Here is an 11,456-nt window from a genome sequence, read left to right on the forward strand (position 1 = left end):
TCAGCACTGCTTTTTTGTCTAGTTTCCTGAAATCACTCGGCACAAGAGCAGTGTGGTTAGGGTCGCCCTCCCAGTTTTTTAAATCTGAATGCCAATTGTCTCAGTTATCTGTAGAGTCTCTGGGGGAGGAAAGGGGCAGCCAGAGTTCAACTCAGTTGTTCAGATTTCTTCCAGCTCCACTGAGTGTGACTTAAATGTGGACAGTTTACTTCCCAAAATTTAAAGTTTGGGAAACTTTTGCTTTCTGTCTTCATCAAACAAGCTGGAAAGTTGATGGTGCTTTATAGAGTCTGTAAGCCCAGTGTTCGCTCCGTTCTCTTTAGTGAGGCTGTGTAATGTGGCTGCAGTGCCATCCACAGCCTAGAATAAATGCAGATGTCTGCCTCTCTTGTGGGCTTATCCTTCCTTTTGCTTGAGTAATGCAATGTACAGTTCCCATTTTGATACTTGACTTTACCAGTACTCTGGAAGTCACACAGACATCCAAGAGGGCAAGACAAGTAAAAGATGACTGCAGGTAGTATTTTCTTCACCAGGATCTATCCTTACAGATTTCTTTTTCTTTCTGTTTTGCTTTCCAGGTTCCCGTAGGAAGTAGTAAACTCTGCTAGCCTTTGCTTTGGTACTGACTGTTCTGTAGCAAACATTACTGGAATTGCCAGCCAAGTTTCTCAATTCCTCACCCAACGGGAGGTGCAGCCTCCATACCCAGGATCTCCTCTTTAAGTGTCATCATATTAATAAGGAACACTTGTTTGTTTCAATTTCTTACTCATATGTGAACATCTAAGAAGTGCAGTATAATCTAGCCGCAACTGAGCCGTGTAAATTAACTAGCTGACTTCGCAGCTCACTCTTATATTCTTTTGAGGCTTTCCTTTTATTTTTACTTTTATTTTTAAGCTTTGGCTGGAGTTTTGACAAATAGGACAAAGAGAAATGCATATTATGTACAACAGGGAGGAAAATCCAAGATATGAGCTGGATTATGGCAATGCAGCAGAACATCAGAAGTACAAATCCTTTCCATATTAGGATGACCTAGCAAAGTGAGTTATAAGAGGAAACCTGTTTCTTCCTGTGCTGGGTAAGACAGCTGAGCCAACCTGACAGTCATACCATCTTGCAGGAAGGAGAGAGGATCTTCATAATATATGCTAGCAAAAGCCAGAACCTGGGACTGGTGAGGGAGAAATTGCCTGCAGAACAAAATTTCTTAACTGCTGTATTTGTTTCTAGAGTTTCCAGCAACGTGGGTAGAGTGTGTAACCAGGCATTTAGCTCCAGGATACAAGATAGAACAGTTACGAGGAAATACAATTTCACCTGAAATTAGATCTTGTGTGTGTGACTTTTAAGACACGCCAGGGAGCTGATGAAGCTGTGAACTGTGAATTGGGAAGAATCATACGAACAGGTTTAAATGCCTGAAGGGACCTCTGTGGTCACCTACCTTGAACTCTGGTGTGGTAGGAGCCAAGGAATTTCACTGAAGCCAGGTAGGAACTACTGTAACTCCTGGCTCAGTTACTGATGCACTTGAGTACAGTAACTTGTGCCTGAACCTGCATATGTCTTGAAAACATGGGACTGAAGAAGGGCCATATGGGCATTGAGCGCTGAATGCAAAAATCTACTGTTACAGGCAACTTTGAGCTAGACATAGAGTGCCAAACAGTCCACACCGGTGTCTGTGCTAACTGCCTCCCCTCTACACTGCTCTGTGCAGCACCCAGGCAGACTCCAGTCAGGGTAAAACTTGCTCTCTAGGGCATAGTAGGGTCTGCAAGTTTAAGTTGTCTGTATAGATTTGCCCATGCAGTGATTTCTCCCCCATGCTCCCCCTGCCTTTTAATGGCTTGTTTTCCCTCCAGTCTTTGAAAATAATTCTTCTCTTGCACAAACAAGTAGCTTTTACCCTTGGCCCCTGCTCATTTAAATTCTTTTGTCTTTTTAATAATTTTTGTCATCACTTTTTCAAGTGCATTTTTAAACAACAAAGCTGAGCATCCGGACACTGGCTTGGAGTCTGTTCAGACAGTACAGTCTAGTTATTTATTTGCCAGTGCAGTTTACAGCAGCAAGCCTGGCTGTGTTGCCCCTGCAGCCCAGCTTCCTTATTGCCTGAGACTGAGTCAGTCCCACCATGCTTTGTCTTCTGCTGGCAGCTGCAATTCTGCTGCTTTGCTGAGGAGGGGAGGCAGAGCCATGACTGTACTTGCCCTCGCCACCAATCTGCCTGGGAAAGGAGCCTGACAGCTCTGTAGAGCCTTGTGGAGAGCATGTGCTGGTGTGGAGCACCAACAGGAGATCAGAAGAGATCATGGCGCTCTGCTCTTGCACTAATCCATAATTCAAGCGCCAAGGGAGCTGTAAGGCTTTAAGCTTAGCTGCTGTCCTTGGTCAGGATAGTTACAGAAACAAATCACAAGGCAGACAAGGCATCTCCTTCTTCACCTAAGTTACGAGGGCATGTTTCATACCACAGCACGAGCCCATGCCTTGCCTTGACCAACAACTCAAGAAACTTCCATCTCCTACCCCCACTGGGATGTTGGCAGGAGTTCACTACCTGTGAAGAACCCATTAACCACCAGTAGACCCCTGCTCCAGGCATACACCAGCCAAAAATGTAATGTAGGACTTTGCGCATTGGCAGCATCCCATTAGCTGCGAACCCTTGCTTCCAGACTGTGAGCTTGCACACCTGCATGAACCCTTAAGTGACTTGCAAGCTGTTGGTTGCTTGCTACTGCTTCTCAGGAAATATCCCAGCCAGCGGCTAGATTTTACTGTCCTTGCCTTGTTCCCTCTTCTAGTTCCATCTCTGTCCATTCAGAAGTGTTACTGTTGTTTCAAAGGATACGGGGAAAAAACCCAACATAGCCCGTGGTGGTTTTTTTTATTTGATAACTTGGGCCAATGTGGCAACCTCATCTGCAATGATTTTGTTGGAAAAATTTGTTTTAGTATTTCATGTAACAGTCAAAACTTCTACTGCTGAAAGTGCCATTTTTTTTTCCTGTGGGTTTTCCCCCTGTTGCCATCAGAGTATTTATTCTGAAATGGATGCCTGATGGGGTTTTATGAACTAATACTTTGTCAAACACCCCAGTCTAGGCCCTGCTGCTTGTATCATGTAGTGCACTTGTGAAAACTGGATGGGGAAAGATCCTGCCAAATCAGAAAGTGGTTGTGCTTTGTACTGCGTGCATGGGAAAAAGTGGTGACCTGCTGCAGAAGGCAAGGAAGAATCACCATCTAGGAATTCAGCCCTGCCTTGGCCTCTGTAGCTGGCTGTGATGGGCTTTCGTGCACTACAGTCAGCTGATGTAAATTCTGTCTTACTCTGATCAGAAAAGTTATGAAGGTCCTGAGCCTGCTGACATTTGAAGAACCTATTAACTCAGGAGGGATGCTTGGGAGTATCCAAGTTGTTGGCCTCAGTGGGAGTGAGCAGAAATGATATGAGAGAAAACTCCAGTTGATTTTATTTGGAAGCTGGGTAAAGTCTGAAGAACACCTCGGTGCCTACTCTGTGGAGTTTCAGGATCTCCTTCATGGCCTCCTTGGGCCAGCCAAGCTCTCCAGCCATGGCACCAAGAGGCAAGAGCCTAAGGGAAGGATCCCAGGAGCATCTGCTGCTTCCTTGGATGTCTTCAAGGAGTGCTAAATGCTTTATGGGCTCCTTTGCTCTATATCCATGCATAGTCCTTACCTTTTAATTCTTACTCCCTACCTTTATTCATTTGCTGTCCCTTGTAATGTTTCTCCTGTTTTATTTTTCCACAGCCTTTGTGAAAAGGGGGTCCTGAAGTTTTGTTAGAAGGGGCTGACACCTATTGAGAGAAGCAGAAGTGCTAGGAATGGTAGCTGAGGAAAGCATGTAAATGGGGTACAAACAGGGCAATTGTTCATCTAATATACCTTGTGGGCCTCATGCAGTCAGCAGGTTAGACACTTCTTGAGGCAAAGGTTGCAGCTGGACTTGTGTGTTTAGTAACTAGTTTTGGAAGGAGATTCCGTGGTCCCATTGAAGACAAGAGTTGAATTAAAATCATGGATGAACAAAGAGCCAATTCATCTTGAGGCTCAGCAGCCACAGTTCTGAGAGTCAAGAAGATGCAGCTTGTGTAGGCGAGATGCAAAAGCAGCACCTTGCACATGTGTCCCTGGAAAGAGGCACAGTGAAGTTGATATTTTTAAAAAGAAACACTCAGAGCAATATTTCCTTTCTATGACAGAAAAATGTTTAACTTTATTTTTCCCTTGTCTTCTCTTGCCGAGTTTCAGTAGCTTTGCCTATGGTATTGCTCTGGCTTTAATAGCATGTTGGAGCCCTTGTTGGGACCCCTGCCCAGGTCATTCAGGTCTTGCAACCCTTTCTGATTCTGTGCATTAACAAGGCAACAGGCACCACATGGAAAATTCATCACCGTGAAATCCTGGCACTTTCTAATACTCCATAGTAGGCACATCTCACCAGCAAGAGCTCTCGCCACCTCCTCGCCTCTGTCCGAAGCACAATGGTCTGCAAAAGAGAGGTCGGGCAAACCCGAGCGATCGTGCCTTACGTGCAGGGATACTCAATGTCTTCAGCAGGCTGATCTGAGTCACCTTGCTATGAAACACTGTCTTAATGTGGACTGTACAGCTTCCTGCAGCAAGAAGTGGTTGTCGTCATGTGGATAGATCCAACAGGTTAATCTCATCTTTTTTTAAAGAACTTAATGGTTTTGGATTTAGTGGGGGTGGGAAAATATCAGCTGTTCGGGGATAGATGAAGTCTCATCATTGAATTTCTCCTCTTGGGGAAGAAGGACAAAAGTTACAAATGCTGCAGCCTGCTTCATTCTGTAAAAGGGATCCTGTATGTACAGTATTTTTATATCTCTGCATTCCCACCTTTCAGGATTTGAATCAGGATTAATAACATTCTCCTACTTAGGGAAAAAAAAGCATTTTTATTTTTACAGTGCTAGACCTTTGTGCATTTTTATTTTGTGCCAAATTACAGTCACTGTTACATTCTAGTGTTCCAATTCAGTTTATTGCTGTTGATCAATGTGTATATTATATATTTTTATTATCAAGGTTTTAATTTTAATTCATATTAACCTGTATGCAAACTAACTGTGGATTGCTAATTTATATATAAAGGGGAGCACCTGGAGGCAGTGTGAGGATTCCCCTACTTAGTTTACACTCTTGTAATCTAGTGCAGCCAGTCCATGAAACTCATCACTTCTTCCACAGAATGGTCTCCTGGGTGTTTCTCACCCTGAGCAGATTGCTGCTGCTGTTCCTCCAGGCAGCGCTGACGCTGCGAGGCAGTGTGAGATGCAGTAGGAAAACGAAGCACAGCTCAGAGCGTGGACTGATGGGTGACTGAGCTCTCTGCTGTCCTGTTCCTGGCAGTGATGCCAGGGAGAATGCTGCAGCAGGAATCCCCGTCTGAGGGTTACTCTGCCCTATATCCATGCTCAGCTGATGGACAGTTTTGGTTTTGCCCCACTCTCTCAAGATGCAAAATACTTAATTTTGCAGTTGCTTTGGGAGGTGGGTGTGGAATATAGTGCTGAGGCATAGCAGTGCCCCTTGCATGAAGTATTCCACAGGCAAGTGTTTGGTTTTTGGTTTGTTTGGTTTTTTGTGTTCGTTTTTGTTTTCTTTTCAGTTCACTATACTCTTTAAAATACACGCTGTAGCACATTTCTGGCTGTGCAGCGCTGCTATGGAGGCTCTGGCTGTGCTGCACACAAGTGCCGCTTGGACCGCTATGCCCAGGACAGGCTCCAGGACACAACTTCTCTGTTGAGAAGCTGCACTGCCCTCAGCTTCTGGGCTTGGAGATACCAGCAGCCACCTCCTCTCCATGAGTAGCACGTCGCAAGGCTTAGCTGCGCAGTTTGTGCTCTTCCAGGAGAGTGCAAGAGAGGACAGTGGCACACACAGATGAGTATTTTCTACTTCATGGTAAGCAAGTTCCACTGTATCAGTGTTCACTCTAAGTAGACTCCACGGTGTGTCTCCAGCTGCATCTGTGCACTGCAGTACAGTTAGCTGCCTCAGAGAAGTAACTACAGTTGTCTCATTTAATTCTTCAGGATAAACTTTCAGCCTGTTGAATCTAAATATTGGCCATGCGATGAGATGGATTAGTCAGAAGGTTTAAATTCTTCAGAGCTGCAAGTGTACCCTGCATTGCAACAGCTAATCCTTAAATATAAATTGCGCACTGACAATAATCTGTCTATGCAAGCCTAGGGTTTTTTCTTGACTGTTCGCTCTATAATTTTATCAGGTTTGGCATAGAACTTCTGAATGACATTTAACCAAAGCATCGTGTCCCTGTGTGTGTAGCATGTTTTGCTTCATCCTCCTGAATTCTCATTGAATGTAAAGGGAACATTGCCTTGCCCTATTTTGTTCAATAAACCGTTGTATTTTGTTATCCACCATGTGCTTTGTCCCTCTGTGTGCTTTTCTGGGAACACTAAAGTGGATTGCACGAGAGCGGGAGAAAACAGTGCTTTGTTCCACCCTTGGCTGCCGGAGCTTAGCTGCTTCTACCAATAATTATGTTCTTCCAATGTAATAGATGTAGCAAAACAACAAATTTATATTTAATTTGATTATTTTGTGGCCAGAGAGATGGAAAAAAAGCTGTGTAATATCTTGGAAAGGGTCTGGACTGTTTCATTTCCCAAGACTGTGATACTGAAAAATAAAACAGTGTAATTATTTGCAAGGGTAGGATAGTTTGGGGTTTTTTTTCTTTTTTGATAACATAGCTTTTTTGATTTGCAAAAAGTCTCCTTGAAGCTTCCCAAGAGCAACTCACGTCTACCGTGGTGGGATGGAGGGCAAGGAGGAAACATGGCAAATGCCCTGTGACTGACTACGGTTTCAAAGGCATCAGCTGATACTGCAGCCACATGCAGCTCAAACATGAGGAGACACGAAGCCATTTCCATGTCACGAATTCAGTTGGTGACAGAACATGCTAAAGTAAAGGGGAGGTTGCTAAATATAAACTCCAGATCTAGAGTCCAAACTGTAAACCTTTCTTAAATTTTTATTTACTCATTTCCCTCTGCTTGTCATAACCACTGCACAGTGGAGCGGAGAGCCCTTTTGCGCCCCGCTGCTGGGGCTGCATGAGGCTGTCCCTGCATCTGCCAGGGGCTTTCCTTCCTGGGGGGCTGGGTTGGTGCAGGAGTGCTCTGACTCCGACTGACTTCAGTTTTGGGCTTGATTGGGGACTGCATCACAGCACTACCCCAGTGCTTTCGAATGTCTTTACATCTTCTTTACCTCCTACCAACTCTATCTCAGAGTCCCTTAGGTATTAGCAGGGAGTGGAGGTAGGGACCAGCAAAACAGAAAATTAAAAATACTAGGACATGGTTAGGAGTAGAAGAGCCTGGCTGTAAAAACAGGGCACTCGGAATTGTAAGCTCTGCCAACTTACCACTTATTGCAGTTCCTTGTCTGAAGTGACTGGGTTGGTCTGTTTTCTTTGAAAGGCTTCTTTCATGTCAGCCTTGGCACTTGGTTAAGTATTAGGCTGTGGTGGGAGGGGGGCCAGCTGGAGCCCTGAGTAGTGTCTTTCACCTGCTGCAGGGATGTGCACACAGAGGACTGTATGTGGGAACCACAAAAGGAACATTGAAGAGCCCCTGGGGACACTTTTTTTTTTTTTTTTTGCTGTAACAGAGGAATTGCTGATCTTTGGGTTTTCAAGTCACATGCAGCTCTCAAACTGTGTGGACATGGGTGGTGATCCTGTTGTGATTTTGGTGATGGATCCAGGTTTCCTAGGTATCCTGCAACCATGAGAGAAGGTAAGCTGGCAGAGACTGCTCAAAGTCAGTATTGTTCAGTACCCAGTAGCCTAACTGCCTGCTTGGCTGCTCCATCCTGCAGCGCAAGGTGGGAGTTGCAGGTGGCAGCTGCCATCTTCCACCTGTGCACGTGTCCAGATGCTTGTCTTTCACCCAGGTCTGTGCTGCATAACTGGGGGCTTTGCCCAGAAAGTGTGTGTCACTCATGGTTTGGGAGGGCTGAGCCCTGCTTAGAGGCTGCCTATGGAAGGAACTACAGGGCTGGGGTGCTCACACATAACTGTTAAATGGCTTTTTCACATCCAGGTGGACAGCCAGGGCTAAACTGAGCTGTTGTGTGTTGGATCACACTTTGCATTGGGAGCAGATGCTGGTGGGGAAACTTGATTCTCTTTTCTGGAACTGATGCTCCTTTTGTTCACAAGGCAAAACATGGCTGCAGAGCAACCCAAAGCCTAAACGAGCTGGCGTAGCTGAGATACAAATGCCTTGGTGTACTACACATGGTATGTACGTATCATTCTCAGTTTGTTCCTGGAGACCTGGTGGGTTACAGTTTGCCTGGAGGTAGAAGGCATCCTTCTGCCATGTGAGACCTGGGTTATGCCTGAGTCTTCCTTCTCAATCATGATATTGAGCAAAACTAGGCCTTACATCCCAATCCTTTGTGCCTTCCTGCTAGCAAACAAGCATAGCTCCTGGCACTGTTCAGGTATCTCAGGTCAGAGGGAAACGTGTCCATCACTATGATTTGTTCTTTCAGAGACAGTGATCCTTGAACAGCACCCTGAGTCCATCAGTTTTATCCTGCTTCACCCTGGCCAGATATCCTGACGCAGACAATGGTAAAACAGAGATACAGTAAATGAGATCTAGGATCAGACTGCAAACCAAGTTTAAAACAAGTACAGAACTTGAGCCTAGCAGCTGGGTATTTGTGGAATGTCCATGCTTTTCTGACCCCAGAGAGCCCGAGACAAACACCCAAGCAGCCGTGCCAAAACCTACTCCTGTTTCATGTTGGTGTGCAGCAACTCTGAGCACTGACACCTCTGTTTTCACAAAGTCTCCTTTCCCCTGGCACTGCTTTTGCCTTAGTAATAGCTCCTCTGTCCTGCCCTTTCCCCCAGAATGGACATCCTAACTCCACCTCGCTGACTCACCTCATGGCTTTTTGAGGCTGAGCTTCAAATACAGACACAACTAGACCCTAGCTGGTGCTGGGGCTCCAGGACCACCACATGATTTCTATTTATGTATAAACTGCGTAATGCCACGTCACAGGACAATTTTTCCTGGCTATTTTAGATTTGGATGCAGTTTCATTTTTATTAAAACACAGTTGACATATGCAGCACCTAATTATGAGCCAGAGGAACACATGCATATCTCACTAATAGGGTTTATGCCTGGGTGAGCAGTGCAGAAGCACACCAGTGTCCCCTTCTCCGGGCTGAGCATGCGGCTGGGACAGGCACTTACCCAAGGTGGGCTCCACACCATGGCCTTCCTCCTCTCTTCATCCTTTCCAGGTAGAGGCAGTGTCCAGAGGGCGATGACACGGCCAAGCAAGTGAGTGTCATCGGAGGGGATGTGTGGGGTATAAGCTTTGTCCCGGCAAGGCTGGAAAAGAGCTGATTTGTAGTTTTAACTGTTACAGATAAAACAGTTGGAGGTTTACCAGGGGAAGGTGGTGTCTGGGGGAGGATGAAATGTCTGGCTACACGAGGTATTCCCACTGCTGGCTGCCACACCGTACCCTGTCCTGAGAAGTTGTGCTCAGTCTGTGAAGGGATGCACCAACCCCACTCTAATACTTCACTTGTGTGCTTTTATTTACTTGTTAATTACTCACAACTGATGAACCACTGAATGCCAGCCTGAGGGTGCACGTTAATGTCCAGGAACATCCCCACCATAAAGCGTGCAGGCAGGTCTGGAGGAAGAGATTGCAGTCTCCTCTGCAAAGGCAAATGGAGGCGTCAAGAACAAGGCTTTCTCCGTGAATTTTACAGTCTGCTAGCAAACCCAGCCAGCTCATCCTACTGGAAAAGTCCTCAACTGGAGGAAACAAGTCCTGTGCCTGGACAGGGCTGCCCCTGTTGCCACAGTGAGCCTGGGAGGGTCAGTGCAGAGCATCCCATGGGAGAAGGGGATGCAGCATTGCAGCACCTGAGGCCGAGAGGACCCACAGCTGCTTTGAGTATGGCCATGACTGCAGATCAGACAGCAGCTGTGTCCTGTTGACATCCCATGGGATAAGAGGTACCAAGAGCAGCAATACAGGCAGCTGGGATGGGTAGGTCTCTCTTTGCTGGGGAGAACTCTAATGTCCCAAAAGCAGCAGCAAACCAGGTCGTCCTGGTGCTTGCTCCTCTGAGAACCTAAGCCTGTTCTCCTGATGCCAAGAGTTAATTCAGCTCTGCAAAGGTGCAAGTTAATGCCAGCTTGCCTCATCCCTGAGGATGCTGAAACAGCCAACCAAAGCTGACCCCCCCAGCCCTGCTGTTCCCAGTCTTCAGCACTTTTAGCTGGGAAGAGACCAGTGCCCTCGTGGGTCCTGGCTGACAGCAACGGCTCCCGTCAGAAGCAGGTAGGCCAAGAAAGGATGGCTTTTCTTCTCTGTGGGACAGATACTAGTAGCTGGTCTCAGGAAGATGTCTGCTTGCAATCAGGATGTGCTGCTCGATGGGACCCTAGGACCAGTCACTGTAATTTGGAAGGCACTTTCTGCTCAGACGAAAACATTTTGTTTTCTCTATTCTTCCAATTTGCTGAATTGCAGGTGTGCAAATAGAGCAAGTATTCCCGTAGGAGAAAATGAGATAAAATCCCCAAGAATGGGAAGATTTCACCACCTGGGATACCAAACCCTGTGACCAAGTCCAACCCACCTGAATTTTAAACAGAAATCACTCAAAATGAGCTGCTAACCCTACAAATCATAGGATTGGAAGTTCTGGCAGAAATAAACCAACAAATTATCTAAATACAAATTATCACCCTAGTAGTTGGTTAGTGGTGTATTCATGAAGGCAGTATGAACCTGGATGAGAAGGAGAACATCAGAAGGGAATTATGCCTTGATCATATTCCCTGGGTACCACACAGCACACAGACTGAAGTTAGTGCTGATCACCCTGTGACCCTAATACGTGCAAAACATAGCTCTGTACAGGTTTTGGATTAGTCCCAAAAGCAGTTCACTGCATGAGCATGGCTCAGGGCTGGACCAATGCAACCGAGCTTGTCAACAAGGCAAATACACTCAAACACTTTGTTGCACTAAACTGCGTGTACTTTCAGATAAAAAGTCCATCACAGCTAACGCTGATACCTCTGCCCTATGAAAATGAGTCCCCAGCTCCCATAGATTATTTGATATCTCTACCCCACATTTACTAGGTCTATTATCAACTTCATGTTCCTCACGTGAGAGACCCTAACTCAGTTTCGGTACCAGCCATGGTGTGCAGTCCCATCTTTCCTGGTGAGAAATCTTTTCCCTCAATAATCTTAAGAATAGATGGGAGAAATACTCATCAGTGTGCCTACTCCTTCTCCTCCCAACCAGCTCTCCCTTGGGAAATGAAGAGCAAATTAAAAACA

At 45.9% G+C, this 11,456-nt stretch overlaps 1 protein-coding gene across 3 annotated transcripts in view; it reads left to right on the top strand.

The window, feature by feature from the left end:
* Nucleotides 1-6,461, top strand: part of CCDC50 (coiled-coil domain containing 50) — a 44,670-nt gene extending 38,209 nt beyond the window's left edge. For all 3 annotated transcript variants that reach the window (XM_064457594.1, XM_064457595.1, XM_064457593.1), the window contains one exon: nucleotides 582-6,461. In XM_064457594.1, coding sequence (XP_064313664.1) covers nucleotides 582-598 — 17 coding nt within the window. In that variant the 3' untranslated portion in view covers nucleotides 599-6,461. The remainder of the gene's footprint in view (nucleotides 1-581) is intronic.
* The last annotated feature ends 4,995 nt before the right edge of the window (nucleotides 6,462-11,456 follow it).

This window comes from Phalacrocorax carbo, chromosome 7 (genome assembly GCF_963921805.1).
Source record: "Phalacrocorax carbo chromosome 7, bPhaCar2.1, whole genome shotgun sequence".
Classification (NCBI taxonomy): domain Eukaryota; kingdom Metazoa; phylum Chordata; class Aves; order Suliformes; family Phalacrocoracidae; genus Phalacrocorax; species Phalacrocorax carbo.